General features: G+C 36.3%; 1 protein-coding gene across 2 annotated transcripts in view; it reads right to left on the minus strand.

Moving 5' to 3' along the window:
- Positions 1 to 18,633, minus strand: part of TMEM38B (transmembrane protein 38B) — a 47,797-nt gene extending 29,164 nt beyond the window's left edge. Inside the window, exons 1-3 of one of the 2 annotated variants that reach the window (XM_017679388.3) lie at positions 18,287 to 18,633; positions 12,956 to 13,066; positions 11,410 to 11,566 (exon numbers count right to left, since the gene is read on the minus strand). In XM_017679388.3, the coding sequence (XP_017534877.1) occupies positions 11,410 to 11,516 (107 nt within the window). In that variant the 5' untranslated portion in view covers positions 11,517 to 11,566; positions 12,956 to 13,066; positions 18,287 to 18,633. The remainder of the gene's footprint in view (positions 1 to 11,409; positions 11,567 to 12,955; positions 13,067 to 18,286) is intronic. The other variant, XM_017679387.3, reaches the window with a different exon arrangement.
- Positions 18,634 to 19,221: the final 588 nt, after the last annotated feature.

A 19,221-nucleotide genomic window follows, 5' to 3' on the forward strand; every position in this document is an offset into this window, starting at 1 on the left:
AAAAAAATCTATTGTTTAGATTATTCATATGTATGATTCACCTTTTTCTAAAACGTAAGATAAACACAAACAGGAAAGAGGTTTACCTGTAAGACAAATAGGGGAAGAGTAATAAGAGGGGATAGGGGAAGAGTAATAAGAGGATGTATACGTTATTGGTAAAGTCCAGTTCTGTGGTTGGGTGCAATACAATGGAAATATAAATTAGTATAAGCATTTTGGGAAATGATTTGGCATTATCTAGTAGAATTTAACTCCTAAAAGAAAACATAGGCAGTAAACTCTGGGGCATCAGCCTGAACAATTATTTTTCTGGATATATCTACCTATGAAAGGTAAACAAAAGCAAAAATTAACTACTGGGACTATATCAAACTAAAAAGCTTCTGCTCTGCAAAGGAAACCACTAGCAAACAAAAAGACAACCTACTGAATGGGAGAATATATTTGCAAATGATATACCTAATAAGGAGTTCATATCCAAAATATATACAGAAGTCATAAAACTCAATACCAAAAAAACAAGTAACCCAATTAAAAAATAGGCAGAGGAAGTGAACATTTTTTCAATGAAGACATAGTTGGAGATGGCCAAAAGGCACATGAAAAGATTCTCAACATCACTGATCATCAAGGAAATGCAAATAAAAACCATGAGACATCACCTCACAGCAGGCAGAGTAGCCAGTATTAAAAAGACAAGAAATAACAAGTGCTGGCAAGGATATGGAAAAAAGGAAACCTTGTGCACTGGTGGTAGGAATGTAAACTGGTACAGCCACTATAGAAAACAGTATGAAGATTCCTCAAAAAATTAAAAATAGAACTACCATACAATCTAGTAACTCTACTTCTAGTTATTTACCAAAAGAAAACAAAAACACTAATTCAAAAGGATATATGAACCCCTACATCTACTGCAGTTTTATAATAGCCAAGACATTGAAGCCAACTAAGATGAATGGAAAAGATGTGCCATACATACATAATGGAATATTACTTGGGCATAAAAAAGAACGAAATCTTGTCATTTGTGACAACATGGATGAACCTAAAGGGTTATTATGCTAAGTGAAGTAAGTCAGACAGAGGAACACAAATACAGTATTATTTCACTTATATATATGGAATCTAAAAACAAAACAAAAACAGACAAACAAATGAATAACCCAGAGGCAGATTCATAAATTCACAGAACAAACTGGTGGCTGCCAGAGAGGAGGGGAGTGGGGGGATGGAGAAATAGGTAAGGGGATTAGGAGGTATAATCTTCCAGTTATAAAATTCGTAAGTCACAGGGATGAAAGATACAGCATGGAGAATACAGTCAATCATATTGCAATAACTTGATATGGTGATAAATGATTAACTGTACTTACCAGGGTGAGCATTTTGAAATGGATATATATGTCAAATCACTACATTGTATACCTGAAATTATTACAATATTTCAACTATACTTCAATTAAACAAAGCAATCACTCACCCTATAATGCAAACCTACTCTTCAGCATGTTATCAAGAGAAAAATCTTGCTCATGTACACTAGTAAATGTGTACAAGAATGTTCTGAGCAACACTGTAATAGGAAAAAAATCTAGAAAACACTTTCGGTCAACAGAGAGCTGGATGAATACTTTATGACAATTCTGGTATGTTATACATTAAAAACTAATAAATTACAACTATATAAAGTAAGACTGAATCTCAAGAACACAAGTTGAACAGAAAATACCAGGTCACTGAGAAATACCTAAAAACATATGCTAAAACTATACTTAAAAAGGAAGGGCAAGCACAAAATTAAGGTAATGGTCACCTGTGAGTAAGGAAGAAGGGAGGTGGGACTGGGCAGAGGGTGAGGGGATAGCATACAGGGGATATCAAAACTTTGGCAAGGATTCTGGGAAAATGGTGGCAGCAGCGGCTGCATAGATTCTCATCTCTTCAAATCCCTACCTAAAAACAGGGTAACTAGAGAACAAAACCAAAATCCCATCCACAACCCTTTAAATAAAACTATACGACAAAGTGTGGGGTAAATGAAAGTTCCTATACCCAGGAACTTGGTGATATAATTGGCCTACTGCTAAGCTAATGCTTCCACACGTGCAGGCAATAAGCTATTATGACTAAATCACTATATAGAGCTCTGCCCAGTGCTCTGAGTGGAGACAGAGACAGAGGTGGATTCCTGCAGACTGCTGGATGCATATGTGATTCTAGTGCTTGACCTACAGCCAGGAGAATAAAGCTAGGTATAAACCCTTTTACCCCAAGAACATTCCATTGTCATCTTTCAGTCTCACTGAATACATAGTGAAGTTGCTCAGGGTTGAAACCCTCAGGCAAGTCCACAGGCATAGTTGGCAGGATTCACTGTAGACCAAAGAATGGAACAGGCTGCCCTCATGGGAGGGTATTTCAGCAGGCTGCCCCTATGAATGCGGAGACATTCGAGTGTCCCCCAGTGGGCATGTGGTCTGAGGTGGCTTGCCTCCTAGAGGCCTGGGCCCCACCCCAGGACTAGAGACAGGTGGAGGTGACGCCTGAGGCAGAAGAGGTGGCCCTTGGCATAATAAGGAAGTCCTTTGAGAAACAGAGTGCCTGTGAGGCAGCAGGAACTATGGATTGGCTGTTTCTCACAAAATTTAAAGTCTACAGATGAGAAGAATGTACTCCTGTGAGAGACACGTGAGAAATGGCAGCAAGCAAATGAAGCTGCAAAGTGCTGTGGATTTGTTGAAGAATGAAATGGCACTGATATGACAGGCGGCAGCACAAGAACACAAGCTGCAAGGCACTGTGGAGGAGGTAAAAAAAAATTTTTAAATGAAACGGTGTTGCGATGAGGCCCTGTTGAAGAGGTAAAGGCCACGAAGAGCAGGATGTACCCATATGAAAAGCCCAAGAAGAGGTGTTGCAAGAACACAAGCTGTGAAGTGCTGTGAAAAAGGTGAAAGATTCTTTGCAGAGTGAGACAGCGGCACTACAAGGTGCTCTGAAGGAGGCAAAGGCCATGGAGCAGAAGGATGTACTCCTGTGGGAAGCACAGGAAGAGGCAACACGAGAATGCCAGCTGCAAGGTATTATCTCTTCAATAAGAGAGCTGTTGAAGACTGAGCTAGCACTGCTGTGAGGCACTGTAGAAAAGTTAAAAGGTGTAGCAGAGGAAGCACTCAGGGGATTGGAGAGAAAGGTGCCATTAGCCCTGGAAATAGAGGAGGAGTCCAGGAAGAACAAAGGAGTGATGCTAGAGGCACCAACCCCTCCTCTATTGAAAGCCTGCACCAGTTGTAGTAAAGAAAATAAAGATGCAGCAACTGCAGGTTCCTCTGGGAGGGAAGCAGCCCCCTCCCCAGGTTGTGGAGCACTCTATCTTCCGCACCTATACTCAGGCTGAGTTGGTGAATTTGGGCTCCCAGTTTCAGCAGAAGCCCTCTGAGTCAATATCAGCTTTGCTCCTGCATCTTTGGGATATGGGTGGATGGAATGGTTGTGTCTGTATCAAAGATGGGAAAGCTGGCTTCATTCACAGTTCATCCTGCCTTGAGGCAGCAATTACAAAATCACATTAGACCCAGAAAACCACTCCCTCCTTGATTGGCTTATGGCCATCCTTTGACCTGTATGGCCCAATCAGGGTGATTTACCATCCTCCCAGGCTTAGATGGCAAACATATGCTGAGCTCCAACAGGTGTCATAGCAGTTAGGTATGAAAAATGCCATCTATAGTAACATTTTAAAATACTTGAAGATAGAAAGTGTGATCCAGTTATTTTATGTCCAGTAAAGCTGTCTTCCAAGTACAAAAGACACAAACTTATCAACATGTGAGAATTCAGGGACTAGTGTTCCTGATGAATCTATGAGAGAATAAGCTTCAAGACAACCTGATTTACTGGATCAACAGAGACACAGGACTGATGATAAGCATTAAATATACAGTTAGTTGTAAAACTAAGAGTGAACGGGAATTAAGAAAGTGTATAGTAATAACTATGACAATAAAAAAATAGTACATTTTAAAAATGGGAAAATTAAAAGTGTATATGCAAAAAAAATTAACACTTTCAGTATCTTATCAGTGGTACTATTAGTATTGTTAATCCAAAACTATTACATATTGTGTATATAATACAGAATAAAATAAACCAGTAATGTTGGAATATTCTAATTTCATCATTCTTGTGCCCTTAAGCATGAAAGCTTTTACTGTGGAAGAAAGGACACACAAATGTAACAGAAAAAGGTTAAATAAAGGCTCTATGGTCTTGAATTTGAATTAGAAATATCAATATGAACTCATGAGTTATTTTATCCTTACTTTTCTTAGCTCTGTCCACTGAAAAGGCCTAGAAACAAAAATCAATCCAGTAATAATGAACATCTCTAGTGATGAGACTGTCTTGAAATGCCATTTCTCACTAAAAGAAACTAGAGCTTCTTAGAGAAATAAATGATTCCAGAAGAAAAGTATAAGATGAATCTTACATTAAGTAGCAAAGAAGTTCATCAAAATTTCAAGAGTCAATATGAAGAAGGTTCTACCAGCAAAAATGGAACAATTTGAGTTTCAATAATGAAAATAATTGCAATTTATTGACTCCCATGAAATATGCTTAAATTCATGAGACCATAATTTTTAAAAAAAACTGATCACCTTTAGAAGATGGCGCAAGACTATTCATTATCTGGAAAACTAGTAAATAAAGGGAAAGAATCAAGAATTTATCCTACCTTTCCGATATGAACTGTACAACTGAATAACCAAATAATAAATGCTTCATAAAAGTATCTGTTTATACCACTATTCCAAGAAGTTTATAATCTGTTTACAACATGCTATTCCAACTAACATACAGCAAGAAAAGACAGCAATAGTCTATTAGCATTTTGCAATTCCCAATAGATAGAGTCACTAAGGGTACAAGAGCAAATGTCAACAAAAAAGAGCTACTCAGACATTTTGGGCCTCTTACGAAGTCTTACTAAAGGGATCTAATTGAATCTGATTTGGATTCTAGATCAATCTGCCCATTTTCAGGACACACAGAGAATAGAGGAATATAATCTGCACCATTAGTATGCAATGAGCAAACTCCAGACTATGGAAAGTTCTACATGTTTAATGGCTCTAGTCCTTCCAGAGATAAATTATAAGGGGAAAAAAATAGGCAATCCATAAAATTCCTAAGAAACATGAAAAATTTTAATGGACATGACTAAATGATAGTGTCTATGGATGAACATTTGGATGACAACATTATAAAAATATGCAAGGAAGTAATTATCATATAAATCAGGATAACTGTGCTATAGTAATGCTTATTTAAGGTGGGAAGGGGACTGTGGTAAGAATGGGACTTCCAGGAGGGATGGCAAAGCTCTATTTCTTGGGTAGTGATTTCAAGGATATACCCTACAATAATTCATTAAGCTAAATATTTGTTTTTTAGTTTTCTGAGTTTTTTAAGTAGAAAATTTTTTCTTAATCTAAATGATGGATACACAAGTTTTTATTATATCACAATTCTTTACTCTTTACATATATTTTATCAATATTCTTTTGTACCTATTCCATATTAATTGAAAATTTTAAATTAAAAAAACCATATTGTTCATAACGACACTCTTCCTGGTTAAGATCATACTCTAAATGCTGAGTTGAAATTCAGACCATGACCTTTAACAACCCTTTCTAAGCCTCAATTTCCTCTTATGTAAACTGGGGAAAATAAAGATCTGCGGTTAACAAATAATTAGATACTATACTATTAATCCACATATAAAAATGTATTTATTTACCATTTCTAACACACCTTTTTTAGTTTAAGAGAGCATGTATTTAATAGATAATTATATTTTAAAGGATCAAATAATCAAGATCTTTAATTCTTTGGCTACTCAATTACAGAAATTTCTTGCAATATAACAATACATAGCATCCATTCCATTAAGCAATATATTTTACTGAACCTAAAACAGTACTTGGCACATGGGTCACAAAACAGAGTGCATGCTCTAATAGGCTATGAAATACACCAACATAAAAAGAAATAAACATAGTATGTTAGGTAGTAATAAGTCTAGGGAGAAAAATAAAGAAGATGTGATAGCTATGGGAGAGAAGGTGTTATTTCAGTCAGGGAAGATCTCTCTGAAAAGACAAAACATGAGTCTTCCAGGGAAAGAACATTACAGAGAGAAGACAGCAAGTCCAAAGGCACTGAGGAAGACCACGACCTTGTGTTCAAGAAATGGAAAAGCAAACATGGTTAGAACAAACTGAGCAGGAAATGAGTAGAAAGACATTACACTAGGAACCACAAAAGACCCCGAATAGCCAAAGCAATCCTGAGAAGGAAGAATAAAGCAGGGGGAATTATGCTCCCTGACTTCAAGCTCTACTACAAAGCCACAGTAATCAAGACAATTTGGTACTGGCACATGAACAGACCCATAGACCGATGGAACAGGCTAGAGAGCCCAGATAAAAACCCAAGCATATATGGTCAATTAATATATGATAAAGGAGTCATAGATATACAATGGGGAAATGACAGCCTCTTCAACAGCTGATGTTGGCAAAACTGGACAGCTATATGCAAAAGAATGAAACTGGATTATTGTCTAACCCCATACACAAAAGTAAACTCGAAATGGATCAAAGACCTGAATGTAAGTCATGAAACCATAATAGAAAACATAGGTAAAAATCTTTTGAATATAAACATGAGCAACTTTTTCCTGAACGCATCCCCTTGGACAAGGGAAACAAAATAAAAAATGAACAAATGGGACTACATCACACTAAAAAGCTTCTGTACAGCAAAGGACACAATCAGCAGAACAAAAAGGTATCATATAGCATGGGAAAATATATTTGTAAGTGACATATCTGAAAATGGGTTAACATCCAAAATATATAAAGAACTCATATGCCTCAACACCCAAAAAGCAAATAGCCCTATTAAAAAATGGGCAGAGGATATGAAGAGACAATTCTCCAAAGAAGAAATTCAGATGGCAGATGACCAACAGGCACATGAAAAGATGCTCCGCATCGCTAATTATCAGGGAAATGCACTTAAAACCACAATGAGATATCACTTCATGCCAGTTAGGATGGCCAACATAGAAAAGAATAGGAACAATAAATGCTGGCGAGGATGTGGAGAAAGGGGAACCCTCCTACACTGCTGGTAGGAATGTAAACTAGTTCAGCCATTGTGGAAAGTAGTATGGAGGTTCCTCAAAAAACTAAAAATAGAAATACCATTTGACACAGGAATTCCACTCCTAGGAATTTACCCTAAGAATGCAGTTTCCCAGTCTCAAAAAAACCTATGCACCCCAATGTTTATCGCAGCACTATTTACAACAGCCAAGAAATGGAAGCAATCTAGGTGTCTATCAGTAGATGAATGGATAAAAATGTAGTACATATACACAATGGAATATTATTCAGCCATAAGAAGAAAACAAATCCTACCCTTTGCAACAACATGGATGGAGCTAGAGGGTATTATCCTCAGTGAAATAAGCCAAGAGGAGAAAGACAAGTACCAAATGATGTCACTCATCTGTGGAGCATAAGCACAAAGCAAAAACTGAAGGAACAAACAGCAGTAGATTCACAGAACCCAAGAATGGACTAACAGTTGCCAAAGGGAAAGGGACTGGTGGGAGTGGGTGGGAAGGGAAGGAGAAGGAGAATAAGGGGCATTACAGTTAGCACACATAATGTAGTGGGGGGACACAGGGAAGGCAGTATAGCACAGAGAAGACAAGTAGTGACTCTATAGAATCTTACTACACTGATGGACAGTGACTGTAATGGGGCATGTGGTGGGGATCTGATAATGGGGGGAATCTAGTAACCACAATGTTGCTCATGTAATTGTATATTAATGATACCAGAATTTTAAAAAAAGAAGCTTCCCTCCCCCCAAAAAAGGAAAGATATTACACTAAAGATAGTTGAAGGGAATATTTTGTAAGGTTTTATAGGCAATGGTAACTGTTTTGGATTTTGTTCAAGATAAACTTTTGAGCATAGGAGTAATACATTCTAACTTATTTTTTAAAAAGTCTCCTTGTCTGCTATATAAAGAACAGACTCAGGGATAACAAAAAAAAGCAACTAGACCCTTTGGAAGATACTGCAATCATCTGTGAAAGAAATAGTGGTGGTTAGTACACAGAAATAGATGTGGAAATGATGGAAAAGTGTCAGATTCTGGATATCTTACTTTTTATATAGTTTTAGCATCTACACACAAAAAAAACTCTCCAAAATACAAATGTCTTTTAAAAATACTGCTATAGGAATAAAACTCCTGAAGAAAAGTCTTTCAAGACACATAGCAACTGGAAGCTTATAAGAGACGATTGAACAAATATGGGACAGTGGCTGTTAAATGTCAAAACTCTAAAGTCAAACTTCTGATTTGGATCCTAGTTCATTCCCTTACTAAATATGAAAATTTTAGCAAAGTTTCTCTGTGTCTCAGTGTTCTCACTTGTCAAATGTAAATAATAATAATATCTACCTCTTATTGGACCCTTACAATTAAAAATGAATATAAAGAATTTAGCTGACATATGGTAACAACTCAATAAATATTAGCTATTATTCTACTCCTACTAATTTTCACTGCCACAGGTTCCCACTATTTACCTTTTCTCTTTACCACTACTATTTATAATATTCCCTTTTATGGCTGGTTACATTTTCATTTAAAAATTACCACAATAAAAATGAATTTTAAGTGTTCCTAACATGCTATATATTTGATATGGTTTTTAATCAAAAGCAGTTTTTACTTAGGTATTACAAAGCACTCTGATATGTATTATATTTTTTTATAACACTTTCCATTTCCCTTTTTTTTAATTCAAGTATCGTTGATACACAATCTTATATTGGTTTCAAATACACGACACAGTGGTTCAACAATTATCTATATTATTAAATCCTCACCCCTTCTAGTGCAATTACTATCTTTCAATGTAGAAAGACATTACGGAATCATTGACTATATTCTGCATGCTGTACTACCATTTCCATGACCAACTTATATTGTGATTGTGAATTATTGTGCTCCTTTATCCCCCTCTCCCTCTCCTCCACCCATCCCAACCTCTCCCTGTTGATAACCACTAATCACCTTTCAAATTATCTGAGTCTACTGCTGTTTTGTTCCTTCTGTTTTGCTTTGTTTGTATATTTCACAAATAAGTGAAATCATATGGTATTTGTCTTTCTCCACCTGACTTATTTCACTGAGCATAATACCCTCTAGATCCACCCATGTTGTTGGAAATGGCAGGACTTCTTTTTCTTTTCATGGCTGAATAATATTCCATGTGTATCACATCTTCTTTATCCATTCATCTACTGATGGTCACTTAAGTTGCTTCCATTATCTTGGCTCTTGCAAATAGTGCAGCAATAAACATGGGTGCATGTATCTTTTCAAATCAGGGATTTTTGTTTCTTACGGTAAATTCCTAGGAGTGGAATTACTGGATCGAATGGTATTTCCATTTTTAGTTTTTTGAGGAACCTCCATATTGCTTTCCACAGTGGTTGCACCAATTTAAATACCCACCAACAGTATAGGAGTGTTCCCCTTTCTCTGCATCCTCACCAATATTTGTTATTTCTTTTCTTTTGGATAGTGGCCATTCTAACTTGAATGATCTCATGTGGTTTTAATTTGCATTTCCCTGATGATTAGTGGTATGGAGTATCTCTCATGTGCCTGTTGGCCATCTGAATTTCTTCTTTGGAGAACTATCTGTTCAGATCCTCTGCCCATTTTTTAATCAGATTATTTGTTTTCTGGGTGTTGAGGCTTATGAGTTATTTATATATTTTGGATGGTAACCCCTTATCAGATGAGTTGTTTGGGAATATACTCTCCCATACTGTAGTTTTCTTTTTTATTCTGATGATGGTATTCTTTGTTGTACAGAGCTTTTTAGTTTGACATAGTTCTCCCTTGTTCATTTTTTATTTTGTTTTCCTTGCCTGAGGAGTTGTGTCCAGGAAAAAGTTGTTCATACTTATGTTCAAGAGATTTTTGCCTATGTTTTCTTCTAAGAGTTTTATGGCATCATGACACATTCAGGTCGTTGATTCATTTCAAGTCTACTTTTGTGTATAGATTAGACAATAATCCAGTTTCATTATCTTACATGTAGCTGCCAGTTTTGCCAACACTAGTTGCTGAAGAGGCTGTCTTTTCCCCATCATACATTCATGGTTCCTTTATCATTTATTAATCAACCATATATGTGTCGGTTTATATCTGGGCTCTCTACTCTGTTGCATTGATCTGAGTCTGTTCTTGTGCCAGTACCAAGTTGTTTTGAGTACTGTAGCTTTGTAGTAGAGTTTGAGGTCAGAGAGCATAATCCTCTCAGCTTTGTTCTTGTTTCTCAGGACTACTTTGGCTATTCGGGGTCTTTTGTGGTTCCATATGAACTTTTGAACTATTTATTCTAGTTCATTGAAAAATGCTGTTGGTATTTTGATAGGGATTGCACTGAATCTGTAAATTGCTTTGAGCAGGATGGTCGTTTTGACAATGTTAATTCTTCCTATCCATGAGCACAGAATAGATTTCCACTTACTGTTGTCTTCTGTAATTTCTTGTGTCGTATAATTTTCATATACAGATCTTCCAACCCCTTGGTTAGGTTTATTGCTAAGTATTTTATTCTTTTTGATGCAATTGTAAATCAAGTTGTTTTCCTGATTTCTCTTTCTGCTATTTCATTGTTAGTTTTATTATATACATTCTTTTAATTTGATGGACCAATCCTCCTTGATTCATTAAATTTACCTTAATGGATGAGTGAATTTGGATTTGCAAAAATCCAAAGCAATTACTACTAACATTTTGTGTTTCACTTCACAACTAAATTCAAAACCAAATTAATGGTATCTCTCATAAGGCTCTGAAAAATCCAACACAGTATGACAGGAACAATTATTATATATGATTCATAGTCACTTAGACTCTTATGTAGCTGTTCACATTCTTGATTTTATCCTGTTGTTTATCTACATGGGTTAGGTTCACAAGATAAACTGATTGGGCCAAATATTTAATACCCTTTAATATTTGAAATGTTTTCACTGAAGATTCATAAGACAGTAATAACTGTATACTAATTCACAAGGCAAAATAATTGCCTCAGAGAGTGGATAAGGAAAAAGGGTGAGGAAGAGACATACTTTGTACTTTAAATGTTGGGATTACTTGGGTTCTTTCCCTTGCACATGCATGGACTTTTCAAGAACATGAATATTTTTTAAAGAAAAAAATTCCACTTACTAATAACTTACAAAACATTTAAAAAATATCTCATTGCTCACCATAATGGCAGCTTACCAGATTGAAGATGCCAGTAATATGTTAGTGTTGTTATCAAGAAATCTCACTGGAGGTTCCGCAAGCAGTATACAGGATAAAATTCCTCCACCAAAGCAATGGAGCATAGCAGTAAACCAACTTGAAATAGGATTCTTCCATGCCACTGCTGCTGCTCCTGAAATGGTCAAGTAAAAATGTGGCCTAAGATAGCTGTATATTAAACAAGTCCTGAGGTACCTGTGGCACTAAAGAACTAAGTTTTTTAATTTCATAATTTTCAAGAAGTTTCTATTACTCTTAGGTATGACAACAACAATCATCATAAACTGTATCTTTTGGTCTTTATAGACTGGAAACATACTAATAAGACATGAGTGATCTAACACACCTTTAAAATATTGCTCAGGGTCTTATTGCCAGTTTCCCACTGGTAGTTTATTACAATTTCTCCCCACCTACTCTCTCCTTTCATTCCTAAACCTTCTGTAAGTACTCATGGCCAGTTAAGTCAAAGAGACTTATTCTTAAAAATTTACAATCTGAAGTACTTTAGAAAATAAAAGCTTAAATAAATAAACTAAGCTTTCAACATGACAGGCTAGAAATAGAATAACAAAATAAACCCAGAGGTAAAAGGCTGATAAGCAATAGATATTTACAACATCTCAAAATGTCTCCAAACAAATTACTTATTAATTACAGAAGGAACTAATAACTTTATAGAGTTATTTAGGGAAACATAGTAGACATCACTGTAAACAAACATTTTCAGATGACTCCTGATATGATGCACTAAGAATACTTCATCACTTCTGTGGTATTTCTACCAAAAATGTATAAACTGAGACAATCTAATCAGATACACCCAAACTGAGGGATATTCTAAAAAAAAAAAAAAAGAAAAAGAAGAAAAATCTGGCCCATACTTTAACAATGTCAAAGTCAAGAAACACAAAAGCTGATGAAATGTTCCAGATTATAAGACATTAAAGAGACCACAACTAAATGCAATGCATACTTTGGATGATATCCTAGAATAAGAAAGAGTATTTATAAAAATCCTTTTTAGACAGACTGTGGCTTAAAGAATAGTATTACATCACAATTAAACTCCCTGTTTTTGGTAACTGTACTGTGGTTCTTAAAACTAACACACTTAAGTAATTAGAAGTAACTGGGCAAAATGCTTCCTACTTATACTCAAGTGGTTCTGAAAAAAATGCATAAATTATTATTTTATAAATACACATAAATAACATGCAGAGAAAGAATGCTAAAGTACAAACTTTCAGTTATAAGATAAGTGAGTTCTGGGGATTTAATGTGCAGCACAGTGACTATGGTTAATAACCTTATTGATGAATGATTAATAATATTTATTAATAATCAAGTATCATACTTGAAATTCACTGAGAGATCATTAAATGTTGTCGCCACAAAAATAAAAGCTAACTATGTAAGGTGGTGGATGAGCTAATTTACTTGATTGTGGTAATCATTTCAATGCATATGCATATCAAATCACACTATACACTTTAAATATACACAATTTTGTCAATTATACCTCAGTAAAGCTGGAAAAAAGCCAAAGGGGCAAAAGGTAAGCAGTTGGTGAATCTGAGTAGAATATATGGGAGAGAGTTCCTTGACCTATTCTGGCAACTTTTCTGTAAGTCTGAAATTATCAAAAGAAAAAGTACAAAAAATTAAAAACTCAGCCAGAGAAGTGCAAGTAACACATAAAAGTAAAAGTAGAAACTAATTAAAAATAGAAGCTAAAATAGGAAGATACACATAGATAGCCATTAAAGCCAACTCAAGGTGTTCTTAGAAAAGACCAATAAAGCAAAATATTATTCAGGAAGTCTGAGAAAGTAGAGGAAAAAAAGAAATGAAAATAATGCATAACATTAGAAGAAAAATGGGGGTTAGATATAGTTTTTAATTACAGGAAAATAACATGCATTTAATCTAATAAACATGAAGTGAGCTGAGACAATTACCTAAGAAACTATAAATCAGCAAAGTTCCCTTAAAAACAGGTAGAAATCTGAACATAAAGTAACTACGGAAAAATACAACCAGGCAATTAGCGATCTATCCTAAGAAAGGTGCTAGACTCAGATAATTAATGGAAAACATTTACCAAGTATTTCTGGATTGTTCACATTTATGCTATGTAACCACTATAGAATATAACAAAGGAAAAAACCTTTCCATTCTATGAAACAACATAACCCCAACATCAAAACTACAAAGAGAATGAGAGAGCAAGGAGGAAGGGAAAGAGACAGGGGGAATGGAAGGAGACAGAAAGGAAGAAGACACAGCTATAATTATAACCTAGGAGTATAATGCATGTTAATAACAAATTGAAAGGATAATAAATCATGACCAAGTAGATTTTATCCAAAGAATTTATGGAAGATTCAATATCTAGGAATTCAGTAGAATTATTCACTCTACTAACAAATCATCATGATCACTCCCCTTAGGCAGATAGTAAAAGGTGACATGATGAAAATTCAACATTCCTGATTTTAAAACAAATCTAGCAATCTAAAAACAGAAAGAAAAGTGCTTAACCTGAATAAGTCATGAAGAAAAAGATTTATGTATCTGACTTTATCAAAATTTAAAACTTCTACATGACAAAAGACTGATAAAATGTTTTTCAACCTACATAAGGCAAATTCCAATAAATCAATAGAAAAATGGGCAAGTCACAAAGCAGGAAATATAAATGATTAATAAACATGCCCCAAAAAAGGAAGTACTCACTCAACTCACTAATAATCAAAGAAAAACAAAATAAAACAATATATTATTTCACATACATTAAACTGGCATAAAAAATTTACAGCTTGGTATCAATAAATTGCAAAGGTTGAAAATTCAAATACTCTTGTGAGAATATAAAAAATTATTATGAATAGAAATTTGACAGTATCAATTAAAATTTAATTTTTAAATTGATTCAAGTGTCCAGGGAATTTCATACAAGAATATTAAAACAGTGTTGTCTTGTTATACTGTGAAAAAAATGAAAAAAATCTAAATGAGCATTATCAATGGAAGAGTTAAACAATCCATGATCATTTGTACTATGGAAAACTATAGAGGAGTAATTAAAAAATGTGGTAGATCAAAATCAGCAAGGAAAGAGCCTCAAGACATACTACAGAGCAAAAATAAAGAACCAAATACAATCAGGCTGAACAATATCACAGTATAATTTGTGAACAAAAAAGAAAACATTATTTATTTCTATAGACACAGATGTATACTAGAAAAGGGTCTGCATGGAAGAAAAGGGCCTGCAACACACCAAAATGTAAACTGTTATTATCTCTTGAGAGAAGCAGGAGATTGGGGAAGATGGTCAAAGGGGCTTTAAATGTAATTATGTTAATTATATTACTTAATTGTATCTGAACCCTTAAAAATAAAAGCTTCATTTATTGTACTAATTAAACAAAATTATAACAAATTATGTTACATCAAATCTGAGGAATACAATGCCTCTATTCAAAAGAATGTAGCAGCTTTACAAGTACTGACATGACAAAAATATTCATTGCATATAGATAAATAATATATATGCACCATAAGAAATCATTCACGAGAGAAAAACAGAAACTATGCATTTCCATAGTACATACATATGCAGTTAATGCATAAAATAAGGTCTTCAAAAACACAAAACCAAACTGTTAACTGTTATCTCTTAGGGAAAGACCCATTTAAGCAAATACAAACAACAAAAATTGTGCAAATATATGTGTGAGTTCAGTAGCATAGCATTATCATACTTGTATTAACATGGGAATTCATCTGTCTATGTCAGGAGGAAAAAAAGAGGGAGATAGATAAAAATTTAAATAGGGCAATCCACCATTCCACACAACATCATGTGCCCAGGAGTGAACATGAACTGGCAGATGTGGATTTTCTGTGGTGTACACATCCTGTCAAGTGAAATGATGCCAAGGTTTAATGATATACATCTGGTGATAAGAAATGATGACCTGTTCAAATCTGGAAGAAAAATTAGTTATGAGAACTTACTAAAAGACAGGAGGTCTATCTTCAGTGTAGCAGTTTGCCCTAAACCTAAGACTTTTCCAATAGTCATTCTGATTTTTAGAGCCAAACCCCTGTGTAAGATGGAATACCACTATGTCTCTAATACATACACATTGCTATCTATGTGTATAGGCGCTATTCAGTATTGCCCTGAACACTGGTGATTAATTATAGCATTGATCAGTCAACATAGTAAATAAGTATGACCTTGTTTTTTGGACATCAGCTGTCATACTGAGGCATCTTCATGTTGAAAGGCAACAGAGAGTGCCTAAGCGTATGGACCCTAGAGCTTAATTGCCTAGGTATAAATCCTAGCTCCAGCACCTACTCTTCCTGTGAACTCAAGTTAACTTCTTTCTCACATCTTTGGAGATAAAGATAGAGTTATACAAGACATACATAGATCTACATATAGGTATTTTAAAAAGAGTAAAAGGAAAAAAATAACCTACCTTACATGGTTGTTACAAAGTTTGACTATGAGTGAGTACATTTAAAGCACTTAGAATGGGGGCCTGGCATACAGTACGCAATAAATATTAGCTCTATTTACATCATAAGTAAATACAAATAAAAAGAAAGCAACATTACCCTTTCCTCTCTACTTCCACAGTAGAGTCACACTCCTCTCTTGAGGGGTGACAACTTCCAGATATTTTTCTATGCTTATTTACACATATACACTATTTTCCCTCTCCCTCTTCCTCTCCTCTAATATGACCAACTAGATATATTTACAGAAGTATAAATACAACTGGTCAATAAACTTAAGAAGCACAAACTAGTCAATAGCCATGACAGATACAAATGAAAACTGTTTTCTGATTATTAGAATTGACAAGATATTTAAGACTCTTAACAGCCAAAACTGTAGAAGGGAACAGGCAGTCTAAGACATTTCTGGTAAAAGCTTAAACATGTATACTTTTTTGGGTGAATATTATCATTTTTACCTGCTTACAGTACTGGTACTGCAATACAAAATATTTTTCACACCATGTGGAATTCTTTATTAACATTCATTTAGTCCAGCGGGCCTTAAATTTTTTGGTTTCAGGACTCCTCTGCACCCCTAATATTAGTGAGCAGATGAATGGTTGCCAAAGGCTGGGAAAAAGATGACTACAAGGAGCAGAAGGGAGTCTAGAGTAAGAAATGAAACTGTTCTATAGCTGACTGTGGCGGTAGTCATATGACTACATGTGTTTGTCCAAAATTATATAGCTTTATATTAAAAAGGGTGAATATAATGTATGTTAATTAAACCTTTAAAAAGTCTGACTTTAAAAAAAATTCTTGAAAACACCAGAGATTTTGTTTATATGGATTACATGTTGCAATATTTAGTATATTAAAAATTACTATTTAAAAAAGTTCTTTATGTATTCGTTTTAAAAATAATGAATGCACTAAATGTTAACATAATGTATTCTTTATGACAACTGTTTTCCAAAGCAAAAACATTTAGTAAGAAAAATCCCACTCTTAAATTTTAGCCAATCTCTTCAATGTCTGGCTGGAGTCTCCTATCTGCTTCTGCAATCTATCACAGTATTACAGATCATACAGCCTCTGGAAAACTGCACTGTACACTTCTGAGAAAAAGAGTGTGAAAAAGACATATAGTATCTGTGTATTGTTATGAAAATAATTTTGACCCTGGGGGTTCCTGGGCCACTCTTTGAGAACCTGATTTAGCCTACAGAAGATATACAAATATACATAAATATCAAATACTAAATGTAGTCTAATAATAAAACGTACTTCTTTTCAAATCAAAAAAGCAGTATCTTATGCAGATTACTTGTCCTGATGTTAAACAAAAATACTCCCCTTATCCAGGGCGAAACTACCAAACAATGATTCAGACTAAGCTACAAACTTCAACGGAAGTGAAAATTATTTCTAAGGTCCAAAAAATATTTTTTTTAAAAAAGCATTAGTCCGTCAAGCTCTCATTAACGCTCTGTAGGACAAGGCCGATTAAAGGCAGCATGAGCATGGAGAAATAGACAAAATGCCCTCGAAGAAAGAAGAGCTCCATAAAACGGAAGGCACGTAGGATAACTGCACAAGTAAAGCAGTATAGGAGCAAATGTATCTTGAATGTAAAATAAAACACACGTATTGCTGACCTATACTTAAAAGAACTCAAATGCTGTATTAAGACTATATTTCCACTCCACAGACAGTGGAACTACGCCAAATGGGTGTTACTTGCACAGTGTCACTCATGACGGAAAACAGGAACCCCCTCCAGTCTCAACAAGACTCCAGCACGCTAAGCAAGGTGGCGGGCCTGCGGTACGGGGGAACACTGGTGCGTCTGCCTGAGGTTTTTTAGGTGTTCATCCAACTTCCCTGCGTGGAGAGTAGTCCACCTCTACTCAACAGTCCAAGCGACTAACCCCGACTCGCTGCCCTAGGAGCCCTGCTCCCAGGTGACGTTTCAATGCTTCCCAGGGAAGCGGCGGCGCCGCCAGGAGGCCGCGCCAGTCGCGAACCGGCACGGGCTGTCCCCGGACGCCGCCAGGCCGCCGCGGTTTCCCCGTCACTCCCGCGGGTCCTTCGCGGGGGCAGGGCCGGCCCGCCCCGGACGCGGCGTCTCAGACCCAGGTTGCGCCTCCTTTGACGACTCCTGGGCTGCTTGCCCTTCTGGCCTCAGTTTCCCCTCTGTACTCGAGGGGTCGGACGAGCCGGCTGTCGGCGCCCCCGCAGCGCCGCTACGGGTCTCGGCGCCGGGCGCAGCTCGGCCGTCCGCGCCGTGGGGTCCCTGAGGAGCCGGCCTGCGGCACCCCGCACTCACCCGGCTGGTGCTTCAGCGCCATCAAGGACACCAGGTAGTGAGCGATGTCAAAAAAGGGGAACATAGATGTGTGAGAAAAGGCAAGCGTCAGCTCGTCCCACGAAGTGTCCATGACGAAGACGGACAGCAGCGGCCGCGCGCCCTGCCCCGCAGCCGGAGGAGCCCTGCGCGTGCGCCCTAGCACCCGGTGCCCGCGCGCGGAGGGGCGGGGTCGCGTGTCGCAGGAGCCACGCGCGAGCTGGCGGCCGGCAGGTCGGGGTGGAGAGCGCCCTGCTTTTCCTAATGGGGTCTGGCATCTTCTCCGTGCTGGGAGCCAGGTCGGACCCGGGAGAATGGGCAGATGAATAAAACATAAATAATGAATAAAAAATACATCATTTATCTTAACATTTATCGCATTATTTTTAAAACGAGTACAATAAGAATTATTTTAAACTTTTCTGTTATAATTCCAAAATCCTAATGTGATAAGTATTGATACATGTAACCCACATAGTCTTGAGGACGATTTTGGGTCCTCAAGAAATTAAGTTAATTTTTTTAAAGGTTTACTTGACATACATTTTGAATATTCACCCTTTTTAATAAAAAGTTCTATGATTTTGGATAAATACATTTAGTCCGGCAGGCGGGACACTCAGAGTCAGATTTATTTCTGTAAATTGATGTCATTCATTTGACATTTCTCAAGTAACCACAATGTACAAGTCAAGTCACATCGTGACTTACTGGAGTTATAAAAAATAACACAATAATATCCTGCTCTCAAGAAAATTGTGTTTCCCCGAGAGATTAAGATGTTTTTAAAGGATGCACGTAATTTGCACAAAGCTGGAGGTGAGAAGAATAGGTGCCGTGTTGGGGCAGTTCAGAGAAGACGACTATTTTCAGGCGAGTGGTAAGGTGAACTGGTCTTTAAAAGCAGGTTAGAGATG

Source organism: Manis javanica, chromosome 2 (assembly GCF_040802235.1).
Source record: "Manis javanica isolate MJ-LG chromosome 2, MJ_LKY, whole genome shotgun sequence".
NCBI lineage: Eukaryota > Metazoa > Chordata > Mammalia > Pholidota > Manidae > Manis > Manis javanica.